Source organism: Tursiops truncatus, chromosome 6 (genome assembly GCF_011762595.2).
Source record: "Tursiops truncatus isolate mTurTru1 chromosome 6, mTurTru1.mat.Y, whole genome shotgun sequence".
NCBI lineage: Eukaryota > Metazoa > Chordata > Mammalia > Artiodactyla > Delphinidae > Tursiops > Tursiops truncatus.
Window position 1 is genome coordinate 9,179,845 of NC_047039.1, and position 19,451 is coordinate 9,199,295.

At 55.6% G+C, this 19,451-nt stretch overlaps 1 protein-coding gene across 1 annotated transcript; it reads left to right on the plus strand.

Moving 5' to 3' along the window:
* Positions 1–9,695: 9,695 nt before the first annotated feature.
* Positions 9,696–18,620, plus strand: RP1L1 (RP1 like 1). Its single transcript, XM_019941404.2, has 5 exons — positions 9,696–10,301; positions 12,170–12,311; positions 13,874–18,102; positions 18,311–18,460; positions 18,567–18,620. Exons 1-5 carry the CDS (start codon positions 9,696–9,698, stop codon positions 18,618–18,620), a joined length of 5,181 nt encoding a protein of 1,726 aa, XP_019796963.1.
* The last annotated feature ends 831 nt before the right edge of the window (positions 18,621–19,451 follow it).

A 19,451-nucleotide genomic window follows, 5' to 3' on the forward strand; every position in this document is an offset into this window, starting at 1 on the left:
GTGGGTAGGTAGCAAAGAGAAGAAGGACACAGAGCCGGACAAAAGCAAGACAGGGCTCTGGTTCCCAGCTCTTCACTCTCCACTCCCAGCTTGGGGTCAAGTGGAGGAGTATTGGGCAGGGAGGTGGGGGGAGATATCTAGATAAGGTGAGAGAGACACTCCAACAGCAGAGGGCTTCAGTCCAGCCAAGACCCATAAATAAGCTCTAAAGGAGACCTCCTTTTAGACCCCTCATCGCCCTCCCGCTCAGGACAGGGCCTCATCAAGGTATATTTGGAGGATGGATTGGACGAGGCTCTGATGTTCAGCTTTCCTGAGTCACCTGCATTCTATGGGGTATGGACAGAACCAGGCAGGAGCTCGGGGGCTGACTGTGAAGCTATAGGTGGTCTTGCTCAACACAGAGACTGAGGAGGTAGACCACTAGTGTCAGGCTGAATGGATCCCAGTCAAACTGCAGGGTCCACAGCAGCCATCTTGTGACTGTGAGGAAATTTGAAGAGGGAAGTCAGCAGTAGGGCAATCAGGGCAGAAATATAGAAGGTGCCAGGAACATTGCTGACATCTTGGAGAATCTGTACGAGCTCAAGAGTGTCTATCTCTAGACTTCTTTTATGTGATAGAAAAATTAACCTCTACCTGGTTGAAGTCATTTTGTGGGAGGGCTTCTGTTACTTGCAGCCAAAGGCACTTTCTGACAGAGCAGTCATCTTCGGATCACTCCACTTGTTTAAAAGTTGTTTCCCAAGTTGAACTGAGATCAGCCTCTGTGTCCTAGGAAAGTCCTGGCCATTCCTAACTGCCGCTTCTGCCTTCTAGGGTCACCCCAGAGAAATCTAGTTCCTTTCTTGTCTCCAGCATCTTCCCAGTTCCTTCCCACTGGCTTTCTCATGTTATTGGTTTTCACTCCATCTCTTACACCTGCGATTGTTTGCTTGTTGGACCTCAGGCTCCCTTAGTTGCTTTCTCAGCTGCTCAGGACCCTGGGCAGCCTGAGGGTGCATGTCCTGTGTGTCACTTCTCATACCCTCCCAGCCCACAGCAGCTGTGGGATTTGCAGTTTCCTTGGTTGTTTATTTGTTTCCTCCATGCCCTGACCCATGGCTGGTCAAGAAAGCTTTCTTCCCTTGGGCTACCTTGCCCCCATTTTATTATTTTCATAGTCTTTGCTGACTGTACGCCTCACCCCACCCTTACCACTGCATGGCCTCCCAACCATCATTTATTCTGCAAACATTTGTCAAGCACTTACAATGTGCCAAGCATTGCCTGGGACAGCAGGGCCACAACCAGAACACTTCCTGCCTTCAAGGAGCTCAGCCATCCCACTTTGCCCGTTCCACTTTGCATTTTAAGCTCTGTAAATCTGAGCTATCTCATTAGCCTACTTCCCTTGTTGATAAGCTGTCTAGAGAATATTAGCAAGTGTGGGGTGGGGGAGAGGCAGGACAGGAAGATACTCTAATGCTGGTGTTTTTTTTTTTTAAAGACAGTTTCCAAGGATTTTCCTTCCTGTGTCAATATCAGATATCAGGGTTCTTCCAGTGCTAAGTCTCCTTTCCTGAGTTGCCATGAATATGTTGTGGTGTGTGTCTTTCCATTATCACCAGAAAGAAAGAGAACCATCTTTGGCAAAACTTTCCTCAGGACCTATAGGTTGAACAAGAGGGTTTATATTCACAAACACGATCTCTTTCTTTTTAAGTCACACCATCTGCATATACTGGGCAGCCCAGAGCTCCGTGTTTTTTCTCGCTACTGTTCTTCCTCTCCTTGGTTTCCTCATCTTCAAGGACTACATCAAAGATTCTTTTTCGTTTTGTTGTTGCAAGCATTTAAGTTCTATTCTCTTACCAAATTTCAATTATGCAATACAGTGTCATCAACTGCAGTCGCCATGTTATGCATTAAATCCTCAGACTTCAATCAAAGGTTTATAACTTGGGCTTTGTGATCTCTGGGGGGTATTTTCTGCAATGGGAATGTGCTCATTTTTTAGAAGAGGGTCACTGTTCATAGTTTTACCATAATGTTGAAAGGGTAAGGTATTACCTAGAAATTTTAAAAAACTAATGCCTTTGATATTTTCTCAAGAGGTCATCCAGATTAAAGTGTAATCATTTATAACACAGCATATGCGCTATCTTTTCCTGCAAAACTCCTAGTGTAACCTCAGCAGCCCTTGTGTTTAGCACCTTCATTTTAGGATTAAAGTAGCTGAAACTCCAAGAAGTCAAGTAGCTTGCCCACAGCCATCAGCTAGTTACTGGCAGAGTCAAGGTGGGCTCATGAGCCTGGGGTCCCCTGGATGCAGCAGGGAAACTCACGGGCCAAAGGGTGAGGACTCAGGTGCAGAGCTTCTGTCTTCTTTCCTGGATTTTAAATTCTGTGAGGCATGAGCCCGTCTCACCACGCTAAGCCTCATTCTCTGTGTCTAACTGCATTTCTAGCACATCGTAGATCTCAATATTGGCTGCTAGATTGCTTTACATCTGTTAATTAAAAGTACTACTCTTGGGAGTTCCCTGGTGGCACAGTGGTCAAGACTCCGAGCTCCCAATGCAGGGCACCCGGGTTCCATCCCTGGTCAGGGAACTAGATCCCACATGCATGCCACAACTAAGAGTTCACATGCCACAACTAAGGAGCCCGCTAGCCGCAACTAAGGAGAACATGTGCCACAACCAAGACCCGATCCAACCAAATAAAAAAAAAAAAAGATCCGATGCAGCCCCAAAAACAAAAGTACTGCTCTTGTTAGACCCAATTTCCCTCACATTCCGTTTATTTTCTTCCTGAATCCACCACTCAGAACCTCAAGCACAGGGGGTTCTGCTGTGTGGAGCTGTTTGCCTTCCCCCTCACCACCTCAGCCCCAGCTTTGGGAAGTCTCCATCCATCAATTCGCCTTTCTTAAAGGGCAATTCACCCCACTTCCTCCTTTCTTACACTTACCCGCCTGGTCATCGTGACCTGACCATCAGGTTACAGCACAGTGGCGCCCTGATGCTGTCATCACTCGAAATCAATCAAACCCAACCTTGAATAAGTACTGGGTCTTCACCATGGATCTGCGCACAGCCTATGCTTGACTCCTGTTGTATTTCACTGACTTTAATACACCCAGGTTTCCTGCACCCCTCCCCCCGCCATGTTTTAATATCTCTGAAATCAGGATGCAATCTTGCAATTAATAGCATGTCTTTGTCTTAGTCTGTCACCATTTTTTTCTTTCTTTCTTCTTGGCTCATAAAATAACGGCAAATTCGAGTCCCTGAAAGGTGGTGTTGAAAGTGGCTCTAGCTCCCACTCAGCCTGGGGCGCTGGAAGACCCTGTGCAGGGCTGAGTTGCCTCTGATCGGTGGCGGTTCTCCCTGGAGGCTACACGCCACCAGCGTTTTTCTCCAGGGACATTGGCTGTTCACACCATCCTTGCTCCTTCCAGCTGTTCATTTGTAACAGCGATCAGTCAACCTTCAAGGTTTCGGGCACAGCATCCTCCTTCCCACCCCTTCCTGCTGACTCCTTCTTAGGTCGGCTTTGGTGTCTTTGCCACTGGAAGTTTCCCTCCTGCAAAGCCCAGCCTCTTATCCAGCCTGCAGACTTCTCTCACCCTATTTATTCTCTTCCTGACTCCATCACTCTTGCTGCCTGCTCCGCCCCCAGCCCCTGGCCTAGCCCACTTGCAGGCCTGCCAACAAAACTGTTTCCTCGCCCGCGGGCCCATCCTGCCCAATTCCTCCGCCAGGGCTGTCACCTTTTCGAGCATTTCCTGAGAATTCTATTTTTTTCTCCTTTTGCCCCTTAATCTGTTTTTCTCCGCTTCCCTCCCCTACCCACACACAGCTGGGATGACTCCTATACTTTCTTCCTCCTGAAATCCCCTGGCACCCTCCCCCATCCTTTGCTGCCCTAAAGCGGTCCCACCATTGCTAGGATTTGGTGCTGTGGGCCTGGCTTTGGCTGGGACCTATTTTGCACTAGTGATTCGCCCCCCAGTCTGTATGCTGACTGAGATCACCCACCACCACGTGACAGCCAGACCCCGATCTCCTGCCTGGTCCTGTCCACCCCCCATTAGAACCCAGGTGGCTTAGGAAATCCGGAAATCAGAGCCTCCTCCAATCTGCTCTGCCCAACATACCTTGAGGCCCTGTCCCGAGTGGGAGTGGGGTGTGGGTCCCGAAAGGAGGTCTCCTTTAGAGCTTGGTCACGGCGCAGCTGGGCAGACGCTGTCTGCTGCTGGAGTGTCTCTCGCCTTATCTAGATATTTCCCACCTCCAATCTCCCCACTGTGACCCCAAGCTGGGAGGCAGACCCCATGTGCTGTCCCCCAGCTCTGCCCCCGGCTTCTCTTTGCCCTTCTCCCGAACACTTCCTTGCACCTGGAAGGGCCAGGCTCCCCACTTCCTCCAGAACCTTCTCTTGCTGTCCACCCCCTCCCCCATAGAGAGTGTTAATGGGGGAAGGGTTGTCTTCTCTCTCCTATGAAGTGGGTTCCCCATCACGTGGCTCACCTCGTTCACAGGTGGTAAAGAAGAGCTGCATGCACCCTCCTTATGGGCCAGGCCTGGTATCCTACCTATCTTGTCTTGTAAGAGCTCAAGTCAGGCTTCCCTGGTGGCGCAGTGGTCGAGAGTCCGCCTGCCGATGCAGGGGACGCGGGTTCGTGCCCCGGTCCGGGAAGATCCCACATGCCGCGGAGCGGCTGGGCCCGTGAGCCATGGCCGCTGAGCCTGCGCGTCCGGAGTCTGTGCTCCGCAGCGGGAGAGGCCGCTGCAGTGAGAGGCCCGCGTACCGCAAAAAAAAAAAAAAAAAAGGTCAAGTCCTCCCACTGCTGCTTAGGGAGAGAAACCTCATGATTTTGAAAGGAGGGATGCAACGAGGGAAAAACCCAATATACGTAACTTTGCATATCAGCTGAGCAGTAACCCTCTGTCCCACCTCTGAGGGTTTACGTTATACTCCCCCCTCCGTCATCAGGGCTTGCAGGAAAGGGATAGTTGACCTCATCGCCAGGGACAAGGTGAGAGGATCTGGGAGGGGCCTCAGAGCTCCACCCTCCCGCCCCCAGGGGCCTCCCTAACTGAATCTGGGAAAGACAGGGCACTCACTGGCGCTGTGCCTTGCGGGATCTGTGTCCCTTTCTGATTCAGGTGACAGAAACTCCAACTCAAATCCATTAAGCTAAGTTGAGAATTGTGGGCTCGTGTATCCGAAGAGCCCAGTTTTCCAGTCTGGGTGCTGGTTTCAGGCCTTAGTACGTCCAGGGGTGCGGCCAGGTCCTTCGGACTTGGTTTCCCATTCTTGGTGGTGACGCCTTTATCCAGCTCCACGAGGCAACCAGCTTATCCCGGCCTCGGCGCCAGGAGGCAGTGCCAGGAAGAGGCCCACCTGATCCTGGGAACTTACCAGGGGATGGGAGGTGGAGGGGAGGGTGGGGTCCCAGCACTGGGCCCTTCAGTGCTACAACTGGGGCAGTCCAGGTAAACTTAGCCTGCAGCGATGCCTGCTTCTTACTTCTCCTCTGTTTTTGCCAGACTCAGTTACCATCCCCCTCTTCCTTACTTGCCCGTTCTTGGATCTAAGGTAGGAACCCTCTGAGTTTGCTTTTGCCAGCATCTCAGACTTCAGTGGGGAAGGGTTCTGGGCTCTTCCATTGCAGTTTCTGGGGTCAAAGCTGATCTTACTGTCTGTGCTGTTCCATCCTCGAGGGGCATTCATCAGCCCCCTCAATAGAGCCTGTCAGATGCACTGTGTGCGCCAGTCAAAAGCCCTTCCAGAATACCCAAGCTTTCTTTTTCCACCACACTTTTGCACATATGCCCTCACCTCGAATGCCAGGAGGACAACAAGGATGGGAAGGTCAGGCACTGTGTGGCCCTTCTCTGTCCTGACACCATGGCAGCTGTGCCACATGACGCGGCACAAAGAAAGCCTCAGCACCTCCTCCGCCCCTCCTTCCAGCCCACCCCTCAGGTCAGAGTTAGCACCACGGCAGTATCTATTTGCCACGCCGGTCCTAACTCCCTCCTTCTCTGGCTAATCCCCAAGTTGTCCTTTAGGTCTCTGCTCAGGAGGCAGCACGTCACCTCCTTCAGGAAGTCTTCCCTGACTTGCATTCCCCTGAACCTGCTTTCAGTCACACCCTGTGTATATATAATACATCTCTATCTCTATCTCAGAACATGTTTTATGCTACATTTTAATAATGTCCCTACTTGCCACACTAGAATATGACATTTTTGAAGACGGGCGCTATGGCTCAGTCATCTTTGTATTTCCAGGACCCAGCATAGAGCCTGACACACATTAGAAGCTCAGAAATCTTTGTTGGGTACGTGAATGCGTGAATGAAAGAGTGATTAAACGAATGACTACCCTGGTCTGGGACCAGGTCATTCTGAAGGTGAAAGAATCAAAAGTTCATTAAGCCTCTTTGAAAAAAGAAAATCGATTTTCTTCTCCCTTCCCTGTGGCTGCAGGAGGAGGTGGTAGGTGAAGCAGAGGCTGTTTGTTTCTGCTGATGAGGCTGGAGGTCAGGTGGTGCCCTCACCTTCCCGCGAGAAGCCGTGCGACGCGTGGGGTCCTGTGTGCCCTCCCCTTGCACAGTCTACACAGCAGGCCGCCCTGCCCCTTCAGCTCTTCTCCTGGGTCCTAAGTGTTTTCCAATTTGTCTGTGTGTGTGCATGTGTGTGTATATCTGTGTATATGCAAGTAAGTGAGTGTGTGCATGTGTGTATGCGTGTCTGTGTGTATATGTATGTGTCTGTGTGTACATGTGTATGTCTCTGCATAAGCGTGTGTATGTGTGCACATCAGCGAGCCACCTGAAGCGATGTGCGGAATCTTGTCTGTCACCTGAGTGCAGGTACGTTAGCAGCAGGGGGTGGTCCGTGGCTTCCCTCACTTCTCTGGGGTCGTGTGCTTGGTCTCACACTGGGAAGGAGCCTTCGGGGTGGAGCCCGGCTGCTGTCCGCCTGATCTTTTGTACTTAAGATCCCTTGGGTCACATTTGTCTTTTTATTTCAAAAATCCACTTGGAGATTGAGAATTCCAGTTCATAAAGAAGCTATTTGCTAGAGGAACGACAGAGGAAAGGGGCCGTCAGCGCTTGAGGGTTCTGAATGCATCGTCGCCACAAGACACTTTGGCCAGGGTCCTGGGGGAGCCCAGACGGGCTTTACCTTCACTGTCTCTCCCCTCCCTGCAGAGCTGCTGCCGGGAGGGCCCTGGGGAGGCCCTGTCTGTTCAGAAGTGGGCTGGGAGGAAGAGCTGTCCTCGGAGACAGCGGAGACGCTGGGGGACTCGGCGATGCCGGGAGACATAGTGACACTGGGGGACACGGCGACACTGAAGGACGCAGTAACATTGAGGGATGCAGTGATGCTAAGGGGGTATGGGGGACATGGTGAAAATAAAGGACATGGTGATATTGAGAGACACCATGACACTGGGAAGCAGAGTGATGCTAGGAACATGGTGACACTGGGGGGCATGGTCACATTGGGGACATGGTGATGTTGGGGGCACCATTACACTTGTGGAACTATAAGGACAACAAACATAGTGACAACAAAGAACACGGTGACATTGGGGGACGTGGTGACACTGGGAGTCACAGAAACATTGGAGGACACAGTGATGCTGGGAACATGGTGACAGGGGGACACAGTGACATTGGGGACATCGTGATGCTGGGGGATATCGTGGTGACTGCAGGGGACACTGTGACCTTACTTCCCCTCTCAGTCCCTCGGTTAGGGCCAAGAAGGATGCCCATGGTCAAAAGAGAAACTGCGAATCAAGTGGGAAGAAAGGGAGCCCTCGGGAAGGCACGCCGGAGGAAGCGTGCGCAGCTGCGGGGATGTGCACCGGCGCTGGGCCGGCTTTAGAGGGATTAGCTGGGAGGCAGGAGGCTGAGGAAGCTAATTATAAAGTTTGTGCAGAGATGAGAGAAGATTATAAGCCCTCTTGTGCACCAAGATTTTAAAAATGAGAGCAGAGTTCTTTCCCCGAAGACGAATGGGGATAAATGGTGAGTAAAGGTAAAAAGGGAGACGTGGGCGCTGGCTGGGCTGCGGCCGAGGAGACCGTCGTCGCCTGCAGTGTGCGCAGCAACGAGGGTCCTGCCAAGTCTGAACCCCGTGTAATCAGGGGAGACCCCTCGTCTGATCCTGACTGCGTGCATGGCGGCCGCTTGGCAGGCCTGGGCTCTGCTGGGCGGCTCTGTGAAGCACGGGTGTCATCAGTCAGCAGCACTTCTTGGGCCCCTGCTCTGTGTCAAGCAGGGGGCTGGGTGCCCCGGGGGGTACAGGTTCTGTGCCCCATGCCTTGGGGTAGTTGGCTAGGAAGGGTATAGGGTGTGGGAAACTTGGGGAGCCGTGCTGAAAATGGGGCTTGCCCCGGACTTGGGGGCTGGAGAAGCGTCCACAAAGGAGGACAGCCGAGGCAGGGCGCAGAGAATGCGGGCCGCCCTGCAGGCAGGGCCCCCTAGTCAGGCAGCTGGGGCAGAGCGGAGGATTCCTGCAGGACAAGGCAGGAGCTGCGACTCAGGGCGGAGAGGGCCTTGAATCGTGCAGTAAAGGCCTGGGCTTTTTCTGAGGACACTGCAAACCACCCGAGGGGCTTGGAGCTCTGGAAGTGTCCCGAGAGAAGAGGGTTTTGGGACAACTTGGCTGGCCGGTGCACAGAACAGAATGCCATGTGGTGACCTGGGCAGGAAGAGCCTGCAGCTTTTGCAAGAGTCCCAGATGAGGCGATGGGGCTCCACCACGGCGGGAACAGAAGCGAACGGTTGGACGAATGGCCTTGACCTCCATCATGGCGGGAACACATGCGAACAGTTGGACGAATGGCCTTGCCCCCGCACAGCTGGCCTGCAGCCCTATCTCCCACGTTGGTGGCAGCAGGCTGTGGTACTCACCACAGGGTTCATCTTCCAGAGACTTTGGAGGGATGCAGGGAAGCATCCTTGTTCTATTAAAGCAAACCTCCCTGTATAATGGAGAAAAAAGCACGGCATCAAGTGTGGGCATCCTCTCTGAGTTACGAGTCTCCTTGTCTGCACTCCACCCTCAGGGTTTGGGACGAGGGACTCTGCTCCGGCCCTCCCACCTGGCTGCTGGAGGATGTGAGTGCAGAGAGCCTGGACTCCCCCATGTTCACACGTGACACTTTGCTCTGAGAGGGAGGGCAGGGCGCCTGGGTCTCCTGACCACTTGTTCGGTATTCTTAGGTCCCCTTATTCACCCACCTCCTTAGGAGGTAAACTCTACACTATTCAAAGGAGTTCAAGGTGGTAGAAGAGGGTAAGAGAAACAGCAAGAGAAAGGAGAGGAATAAAGATGTACTGACGCTTGCTCTGTGCGCGTAAAGTCATTGAATCCTTGTAACCACTACGCAGATCAATACGGCTGCATGTTACCAAAACACAGACTATGTCATCAACCTCCTGGATCACACAGCCAGTAAATGGGGGGTGAGGGGTGGGATTTGAATTCAGATCCTCCCCTGCCAAACCTTTGGCCTTCCTTCTACTCATCAAAATGGATTAACCTGCCTCTACAGGTTTGAGTGGAGCAGGTTTGGGGCGGGCGGGGAGCGCCTCTGTAACGAGGGGGAGGAAAGGCACAGACCCGCTCTCTGACTTTCCTCTTCCTTCGATCCGTTTCAGCTGCCTGGTCCTCCACACCATGAACGGCACCCCGAGGGATGCCCAGGCCCCCGGACAGCGCGAGCGCCTCCTGCCTTCTGTGGCCCGGACCCCCTCTGTCACCCAGGTCACGCCAGCCAAGAAGATCACTTTCCTCAAGCGAGGGGATCCCCAGTTTGCTGGGGTTCGCCTGGCCGTTCACCGACGCGCCTTCAGGAGTTTCGGGGCCCTGATGGACGAGCTCTCGCAGCGCGTGCCGCTCTCCTTTGGGGTGCGCTCCGTCACCACGCCCCGGGGCCTGCACGGCCTCAGCACCCTGGAGCAGCTGCAAGACGGCGGCTGCTACCTCTGCTCCGATAAGAAGCCCCCCAAGACCCCCAGCGGGCCGGGCCGGCCACGGGGGAGAAGCCCTTCTCAGCAGTCACGGGGTTTTGAAGGCTGCTGCGAGGCACCTGGAACGGCTTCTTCCTGCAAAAGTCTCCGAGCCCCGAGGAGGATAACGCTGGTTAAGAACGGCGACCCTCGATACCAGCAGACAGCGGTGCTCAGTCACAGGAACACCAGGAGCCTGACGGCCTTTCTCAGCAAAGCCTCGGACCTGCTGCACTTTCCCGTGAAGCAGGTGTACACAACCGGTGGGAAAAAGGTAGGCTGTCGGGTATGACATTTCCTTAAAAGGTTCCCTGGACCTCAGCTCAAAACACGTAGGTGGAACTGGGAAGTTATTCCTTTAAAAGAGGCACTGATTGCCCTGCTACTAATTAAAGGTGAATAGAGTGGAGACGTTCAGTCAGTTAATCAAACAAGCAATTGTTCTTCATATTTTCAGCTACCATTTAGCAAGTGTTTAGTACCTGTTCCTTGCACACTTTGTTTTCTTACCTAATCCTCTTAGCCTATTTTGGTGAGAGTTCAGTGTAGGAAACAGAAAAGACTCAAAGTGCTTTAAGCAGAAAGCAATTTCCCGCAGGGCGCTGGGGGGACTTTCGCATCTTTGGAAAGCTGCGGGAGCGAACTCCAAGTTGGCCCGCAGCACCCTGCAGAAAGCTACTAACTCCGCTGCAAGCCACTGTGACTGGGCTGAGAAGGACCCCTCTGTAGCGGAACCGAAGCTTATAAAGCTGGGTCGGCAACCTGCCCCAGCTGCATCTTAATGCCCAGGGACACCAGCCACTGCTGCCTGAGCGCCATCGCCTCCCGATGCCCACAGACTTGCTTTGTAGCCACACACAGCCAGAAGCAAGAAGAGACAGTGTCTACCTCGCTTGCCATCCCAGGCTTGACCCACCTGATGGAACCCGATCGGCATCCGGCCTAACTGGCAAGAAGGCTAGTGGATGTAACTTTTGCCCTCCTGGGTTTTGCTGAACGTGAATGTAACCCAAGATGGGCAGGCTGGAGGATGGAGGTTGATTGATCTAACCCACATAAACTCTCACAGTCTAGTCCTACAGCTACTGACACCTGTATACGCCACGCTACTTAAATGTATAACAGCAGCTACAGCAGCGCGTCCCCACCTAACCATGGAACCATCCCTCCTACCATCGAGACGTATTCCCCTGCTCCCCAAAGTTGCATCCGTGCCGTACCATTCTCTTTCAGCTCAGTCACGATCCCACCTTTATACCCTCTATCTTAAGAGCCCTTTCTTTCATTTCCTTGTTAGTAAGCATACCCTTCTAATTGGAGAAAACGAAAAAGAACAGATTCTGTACTTTAAAGATGGAACGAAATCCCCCAATGTCGCTAATTATAATGTAATGCTATAAATTGTGCAAATCAACAGATAGGCAGGATCCTTGGGGCCAGGTGAGATTTTTCTAAAAGCAGGGACCTGCTTCCTGGAATGCAATCCAGCACTGATGTTGCCTGCACGACCCAGCCTGGGATGCCATGATGGTGGGGGGTAGGGGTAGGTGGTGGGAGGATGACCCACGCGTCCGGGCAGGAGCCTAGAGAACCATTGGAGGAGGGAGAGAAAGGCCATCTGTGCCTTGTCTTTCTCTGCTCCACTAGGGGCAGAAGCAGAGGCCCTGGGCTCAGATTAGACTGGAAAGCACAGATCAGACCCAAGAGAGGACTCTGCCTGGAAAAAGTGTGAGATAGTGACTCAGGTCTCCATATGGGAGCCCTGGACCTTCTGTTATGGTTGCTTTAAAAAATACACATTCCGGAGGGAGGAGTGTGGGCGGGGAAGCAAGTCAAAGTCTTCCTGAAGTCTTTTCCACCTGAGTATCAAGAATAACCTCTAAACCACCGGCCTCGTACCAGGTGGAGGGAGGGCTGTAGGTAGAGAAAAAGATCATGGTGGGAGGACCTCAGCCCCCCGCCAGTCATGGAGGTGTATTGAGGAGTGAATGGGATTCTTCCCTTGGATCAGAAATCTGGGGTAAGATGTGCAAATATCAAGAAAGGGACCAGCGACAGTGGATTCTTCCTCTACCCATGTCTCACTGGACAGAAGCGGGTCCTGCAGACCACGCCTCCTGACTCAACACTCTGCTTCCCCAGGTGGACTCTCTGAAGGGTCTGCTACACAGCCCCTCGGTGCTGGTATGTGCCAGTCACGAGCCCTTCAGACCTCTGGCCGTGGAAGATGTCAGAAGAAATGGAAGTGAACCTTTATCTGGGCAGACTTCAAGGAGGAAAAGCGGTGAGTTTGTTCCGCAGGACCCCCCAGCCTTATTTGCACTGGATGGTGGTTTGGTAGGGCTGGGCAGATATCCTTTCTAGAGAATTAAAAAAACCTGCCTTTGGCTCCGGGTCTGGGGCACCCCATTTGTTTGGGGGTCTCTCTTGCCTCTTTCTCCTTCTCATCACCATCAGCCTTAACTAGGTTGAACATTTGGCTGGGCTGAGAGAGATGAGAGTCTGGTATTTAAACAGGGATTAAGAGATCTTGAACGTTAAGCTTCTAGGATCTAAAATAACTTTGTTAAGAACCATAGTGGGCATGACATTAATGGAGGCAGTGAACCATGGGTATGCGGCCTTTGCGTCTTTCAAGAGTCATGACTGTCTTAGGCAACCGTGAGGACCCAACAGACCAAAACAAATGATAACCATTGATCATCTATCCATCCATCAATCTATACAGCCAACCAGCCATCCATCCAGGTGCCAGAGGTAGCCTTCATTATTAAACAACGACAACCACCACAACAAAAACCCAAAAAGCAAAATTATTGGAATGACAACGGGCAAATTTTGGCGAGTAAACAAAATAATATCTTTTGTGAAAAGCTATGAAGAGAAAGACAGCAGTGGTTTCGGTGATTGCATCATGCTGGATGTTGGATGTACAAAGGCCCATCAGCCACATCCCCTCCTCCGGAGGAGCCCCCAGTCTCATCTGGTGCTTATGGAGGAACAGGACTGAGCAAATCCTTCTCCTGCCCAGATGGACTCAGGAGGTCTGCTCTTCCACCGGCCATAGGCTCAGCCTCTGCCGGCCCCTCCCTCTTGCCAAGCATTAGCTCAGGAGATGAAATGAGAAAGTACCAAGGGCTACGTTATCTCTCGGGATCGTGTCTTTTTATCCCCAGTGACCCCCTCTTCTTCTCTTTTTCGTGGCTGAGGGGCAGGCTTAGCTACCACGACCTGCTATCCTGTGTCCAGGTCCTTCCTTGCAACCATTTATCAACCCCAAATCTTGATGAGTGTTAAGATGATACATCATCACTAATAATTGCAAAGCAGTTTACAGTTACAATCAGGTGTGTCTGCAGCAGCTTATCGATTTTTGCTTCCTGTGCCGTGGGTGGGTGTGAGCAGAGCTGGGATCTAGCTCTGGGCACCGACGCTCTGCAGCCAACTCTACTGTCTGTGGAGAACCTGCTTTGCGCCAGCGACTTTGCAGGAAGCTTTCCATGCGCTGCCTGACATCCTCAAAACAAACCTACCCGTTAGATACCATGACTCTTATTTCACAGCTCAGGAAAGAGTTTCTGGCAAAGCCTGCACAGCTAGGAAGTGGCAGGGTCGAGACGGAACTCGGACTTCAAGCTCACCTCGCTGGGCTCTGCTGGTTCACACCCTGGCAGCTCCGTGAATGTTCGTCCTAGCATGGTTTCTGTCCTTCCTGCTGGTTGCGGAGGTGGCAGGGGTATACAGACCGTGGAAGGCTCATGACTGGCCTTGACTCTTCCATCCCGAAGCGCTCTCCGGCAGCTCACTATCTTTCCTTCTTTTCTCTTGTTTGTCATCGTGCACCAGGGAGCTGGGGGCCCAAAGCCAAGCAGAGCGTGATCCATGCGCGGTCCAGGCCAGGCAGCGGGCCGCGGCGGTTCTCCTTGCTGTCGGAGAGATCTGGGCTCGGTGACCCCTCGGTGCCTCTGCAAAGTGCCTGCACGTGCCCTGCTCCTGACGGGAACCCTCAGGGCACACCTGGCCAGCTCAGCCCGTCGGTAGCCGGTGAAGACATTGAGAAGAACGTGCGCGTGAACGAGGACGGCAGCTTGTCCGTGGAGATGAAAGTCCGCTTCCACCTACAGGGGGAGGACCTGCTCCTGTGGTCCAGGAGGGTTGGGAGGGCCAGTGGGGAGGGCCCTGTCCTGGGGGAGGCAGATCCCCTCGGCTGTGTGTGGAGTGGCCCCCCTAGGGACCCCTCGGAGCCTGGGGCACAGGGACTGGGGCCCTGCGAGGCAGGAGGTGTGGGAGCCTTTGACCGAGGCCGGTGGCAGCCGGGGTCTAGATATGAGATCTGGATGAACCCCCTTTATGCCCCCCAGGGAGAGCAGACAGCCTCTCAGAGGAGGTCTGGTCTGCCCCAGAAGTCCCACTCCAGGACCCCCAGGAGCCAAGGGGTCGCCAGCAGGAAAAGAAGGGGCAAAGACAGCGCCAGCCCTTCCTCCAGTGACAGAGCCCCTGAAGGCTCTGAGACCAACTCTTCTTTCTGCTCCAGGTCCCTGGAGGATGGTGTGGGCAGCTGTGGTCCACGTCTGGCCTCGGGGGCTGGTGAGGGCACAGGCGAGGGAGCAATGCCGGGCCGCAGGGAGCACCGTGGCTGCCTGAAACCGGGGACCCGAGGCCCGGCAGACGCTTTTCCTGACTCCTCGGCAAGTGGCGGGTCTCACGAGGAGTCCAGTGAAAGGGGTGAACTGCACCAGGGCCGCCCCAGCAAGAAGAGCTGGGCTGTGACTTCCTGGGGGGCCACCCAGGGGGGAGGCCCCAGCTCCCCCACTGTGAGCCCCTCGTCTGTAAGGAAAGAGGGCTCACGGGCAGAGGAGAGTGGACAGGGTGCCGGACACCCCCGGGCAGCCTCTGGGGAGGACGCAGGAGACCACCGTCCACCTTCTGCCTGTGCGTCAGCCCCAGGCAGGAGCAGGAAGCAGCAGAGCAGAGCCGGCACCCTGTCCTTACCCAGCATTTCTGTCCTCAGCCGCGGGTCCCAGAGGGGCCGCCCCGGGCAGCACCACCACCCAAAGGACACCCACTGCCCACTCGGCCTGCCTGTGTCCAGGCCAGTGCCAGGGCCTCCCAGCAGAGGCAGGGCCCGCCCGGACAGCCCAGCGCCTGGCCCTTCTGAAAGCCCACACAGCCGCGGGAGCTGGGCCTCCCGGGACCCGGGGCCTTGCTTCTCCGCCTCTCTTTGTTCCTGGGACACGCGAGGGTTCAGCAGCATTCCCATCACCCCTGTGAGCCATTCTGACTGTGCTTCCAATTTCCACCCCCCAACTTCCCCCGCTGCTGAGACCGAAGGGGACCCTGAGTTCAGGGCGTGTTCACCAGCTCCCACACCTTCAAACACATCTGACTCTTTCAACTCGCAAGCTGATGGCCTGGGTGAAAAGGCAGGGGGTGACAGTCCCAAGCCTTCCTGGCCCTTGGCCCTGCCAGTCGGGTGGCCCGAGGGAGGGAGGCCGGGAGTGCACGGGGCCAGCTGCTGCTCGCAGCTGGGCGCATCCCCGGCCCTCGGGTCCCCCGGTGGGAAGACGCAGTCACTGCCAGCCTCCCAGTCTTGGGGCGGCCAGGGCCCCTTCTCTGAGGCCTGCTTGGTGTGCAGCGGGTACTGTCCCGTGCCTCGCAAGCCACGGCCCTCGGGCAAGAAGCATCCTTCGCGTACCCTCAGCCGCAGCGAGGGCACCCACAGTGCTGATGGGGAGCCGGGCGGGACCGAGGCGGGGGAGGAAAAGCTGGACATCCGGCGCCCTCGGCCCCCTGGCTCTCCGGGAGGGGCCGTGGGGAGAGCAGTCAGAGCCGTGAGAAGGGGTGGCTCCCACCGCGGTCCCAAGCTTGGGAGAACGTTCCAGGAGAAGGTCTCGGGTGGAGGAGACCCGGAGGAGCACAAGGAAGGTGGCTGCGTGACTCTGGGCACCCTGCCCCGAGCCTCCCCGGGAGCCGTGGTCCGTGAGTGGCTGAGCAACATCTCGGAGGAGCCCGTGAAATACGAGACGGCGGACGAGGGCGAAGACCTGGCTGGGCGCAGCCCGGAAGGTCCCGAGGAGGACCCTGTTGACCAATATCCCCCAGAGGGCCTGGAAGGGTCAGTGCAGGCCAGACAAGTGCCCCTGGAAGGGGCGGCCAGTGAGAAAGCAGAACCAGATGCAGCCCTCCCAGGGACGGGCAGCGCTGGTCCCAGGTCAGGAGCGGGCCTGCCTTGCAGTGGGGTTTCAGAAGCCTCTACGGAGGCCGGCAAAGGCAAAGGAGCGGCCGTGGACCGTGCGATGGGCCAGTGCGTGCTTCCCAGCAGGGTGTCTTCCTCCATACACATCATGAAGGCGCTGATGGGATCCAGGCCAGGCCGGCCCAGCAGTGTGCCCGAAGTGTCCAGCTCAGTGGGCAGGAGACTCGGCCGCTCGGCCCAGGCCCTCGTCACCTGTCTCGCCAGGCTCCGCTTCTTTGATGATGACCTTGGATCTCCCGCTGGCAAAGTGAGGTTCACAGACTCTCCTCGGTACCAGGAGCTCCTGAGCACCTTGCAGGCCCTGTGGCCAGGGAGTGGCCTTGGGCACAGAGAGCTGGACTCGGGCCTCCAGGAGCTAGGCTGGGGCCAGGCCCTGCCGGCCCTTGGGTCCCACGCTGCAGCTGAGGACTTCACGCCAACATCCTCCTCTGGTGTGGATGTTGGCAGTGGTTCCGGAGGCTCGGGGGAGGGCCACGGGCCCTGCACCGTGGACTGCGCCCTGGTCCCTGAGAGGATGGGGCTGCCCTCAAGCATCCCCTGCCAGAGGCCTGATTCCAGAATCTCAGGGAACCCAGAGGATCCGGGAAACCAACAGCTGAGTGGTTACGAGGCTGGTGGTACCTCCAGTGAGGACAGGGCCGAAAGAAACAGTGGGGAGCAGGCGTTGGGCAGTGACCTGGACCAAGGTGTTAAAAACACGATGCAAGAAGAGGGGGTACAATTAGAGGAAATAAAAGAGGAAAAAGAAAGAGCAGAACTGCAAGAAGAGGGTGTTAAAGGGTTTCCCGAAGAGGAAGGAATCACAGGACGAGAATCGTCAGGGGCGGGCTCTCAGGATGGGGCGGGTGCCAGGGAAGACAAGAGCCTGCAGGAAGAGCAGGGAGACCCCACCTCGGCCACGCTGAGCCCCCCAGGGAAGAGAGAGAGCCCGACAGAGCGCCCTAAGAGCCTCAGGGAGAGTGACCCAGACGCCAGCGGGAGTCAAGGTGGCCCCAACGCTGAGCCTTCTTTGGAGAAGTTGTCCACAGCAGCTGAGACAGGCTGTGGGCAAACCCAGGCCAAGCTTACCCAGGGGGCGGAGGAGAGGGGCACTTCCACAGCCCGCAGAGGGCCTCTGGACCCTGACCCCCTCTGGGTGTCCAAGTTGCTGAAGAACATGGAGAAGGCCTTCATGGCCCACCTCGCCACTGCCACGGCCGAGCTCCAAGCCCGCTGGGGCCTGGAGAGCAACGACCTGCTGGACCAGATGGTGGCCGAGCTGCAGCAGGACATGGGCCGGCGGCTCCAGGACCACGTCGAGAAGGAGCTCTGCAAGGTGCAGAGCCGGGCGGGGGGCACGGCCCCGGGGACACCCAGGGAAGCCCCCCACTGGGAGACGCCCCTGCAGACCAAGCAGTACAGGCAGCACCTCCAGGGCCTGAGTGACCTCTCAGCTTCCTCCGAGCACATGCGGGGCCGGGGGCCCCCCTCCTTCTCCCTGGAGGACATGCCAACCTTCAGACGAGTCCTGGGGACCCGGCTCGTGGAGCAGGTTGAGGAGGAGGGGTTCTGTCCCTGCGAGGCCTGCATGAGGAAGAAAGTGGCCCTTGCATCCCCGAGGGACGCAGTGCGGGCGGCCAGTGCGCCCGTCAGAGAGGCCTTTGACCTGCAGCAAATTCTGCAGAAGAAGAAAGGAAGATATGTGGACGGGGAGACCGCAGAGGCGGCCCCTGCAAAGAGGGGGATGGAGCCCCTCGAGAGGGACCCCTCGGGGATGGACCCTGTCCGGGGAGCTGACGGAGGCCCTGAGCTGGGATCAGGCCAGGGCCCCGGGGTGGAGGTGGGGCACGAGACCCTCAGCAGAGATGAAGCCCCCTGGGGGGAAGAGGAGGGGGCAACTACTGAGAAGAGAGAAAGGAAAACAGACCCCTTTGTAGGCAGCTACCCAGACGGGGTGGGGCGGGGGAAGCAGGGGGTGGGCAGGGAGGAAGGAGACCCGGAGGTGGGCTCTGGGGCTGAGGACACTGGGGCGGGTGAAACCCCGGGAGGAGGTGACCCGAGTCCAGGAGGACAGAACGCTGGTGCAGAAAGTGCAGAGGCCCAGGGAGCTGATGGGGAGCAACAGGCAGAGTCAGGAGGAGGAAATCAAGGTAAGAGAGAAGCGCGCCCTCAGCTTGGCCTCGGACACCGCCAGTCGCGTGAGGCTTCTAGAAACAGCAGCCCAGACCAGGAGGGCAGGCCCACGCCGTCCCTGGCCCCAGGTGCAGACTCCCCCCGCCAAAGGTCAGGCCTCTCGTCCTCCAGCGCATCATCTCTGGGGAACTGCTCTCGGCTCTCTCAGAAAAGCTCCGAAGATGAGCCTTCAGACAGACACACGAGGAGCCTTGAAGATGAGGCCAAGGGCGTCCCTGATCCAGAGACAAAAGTCACAGGCACGTGTCCAGAAAGCTCCCCTTCTGAGCAAGATGGGGCCCCCTCAGGCTCGAGGATGCCAGAGCAAGGAACAGATGAAGGTCTGACTCCAGAGCAGGGGACAGAGGGAGGCTCTGACTTAGAAGCTGAGAAGGTAGTGAAAAGTCTCGCTTCCACAGAAGTGATGCTTAAAACCCTCCCCATGGACAGGACAGATGGCTTTGGCCAAGACGACTTAGATTTCTAAGGATCCAGCTGCAAGACAGTCCTGAGTCTGGAGCTCAGCCTACTGGAGATGCATAAGGGACATGGGTGAAGGTCAAGGACTTGCCAAGGGCATGGCCACCCCACACTGCCCCAGTTCTAAATTCTGGGGTTTCCAAGGCCCCCTCGGCCTGTCCACCCACTGCGTGAAAGAGGGCCATCCCAGATCTTCCCCATTATACGAGGTCAGCTGCCCAGCATTTGCCTGCTGGGCCCAGGAGGATGGAACTGCCTGGCAACCGTCCAGGAAAGGTTCTGTTTGTGTTTGTTTTTTGCTGGTGAGTGTTTCCCTTGTTCTTTGCCTATTGATCTCCAGTTATTTCTCTCCTTGGCCTCTCCTGGGCACTGATGTCTCTCGACTTTGAAGTGCTTTTTTCAGTCTTGACTATATTTGGTGACTCTGCAGATGTGAAAATTTGGGAGAAGAGGATAAATTCAGGATCACTGGACAAAGTTTGTTCTCAGCCCCAAAGTCCAAGTGTCTTTCCTTAATTCTTTTCTTTTTTTGGAATG

Coding starts and splice junctions, on each gene's coding strand:
- RP1L1 (XM_019941404.2), top strand. CDS start 9,696: ATGAACGGCACCCCGAGGGATGCCCAGGCCCCCGGACAGCGCGAGCGC. Junction 12,312..13,873: donor GACTTCAAGGAGGAAAAGCG/GTGAGTTTGTTC, acceptor ATCGTGCACCAG/GGAGCTGGGGGCCCAAAGCC. Junction 18,103..18,310: donor GCCAGGGCCCCGGGGTGGAG/GTGGGGCACGAG, acceptor AAACCCCGGGAG/GAGGTGACCCGAGTCCAGGA.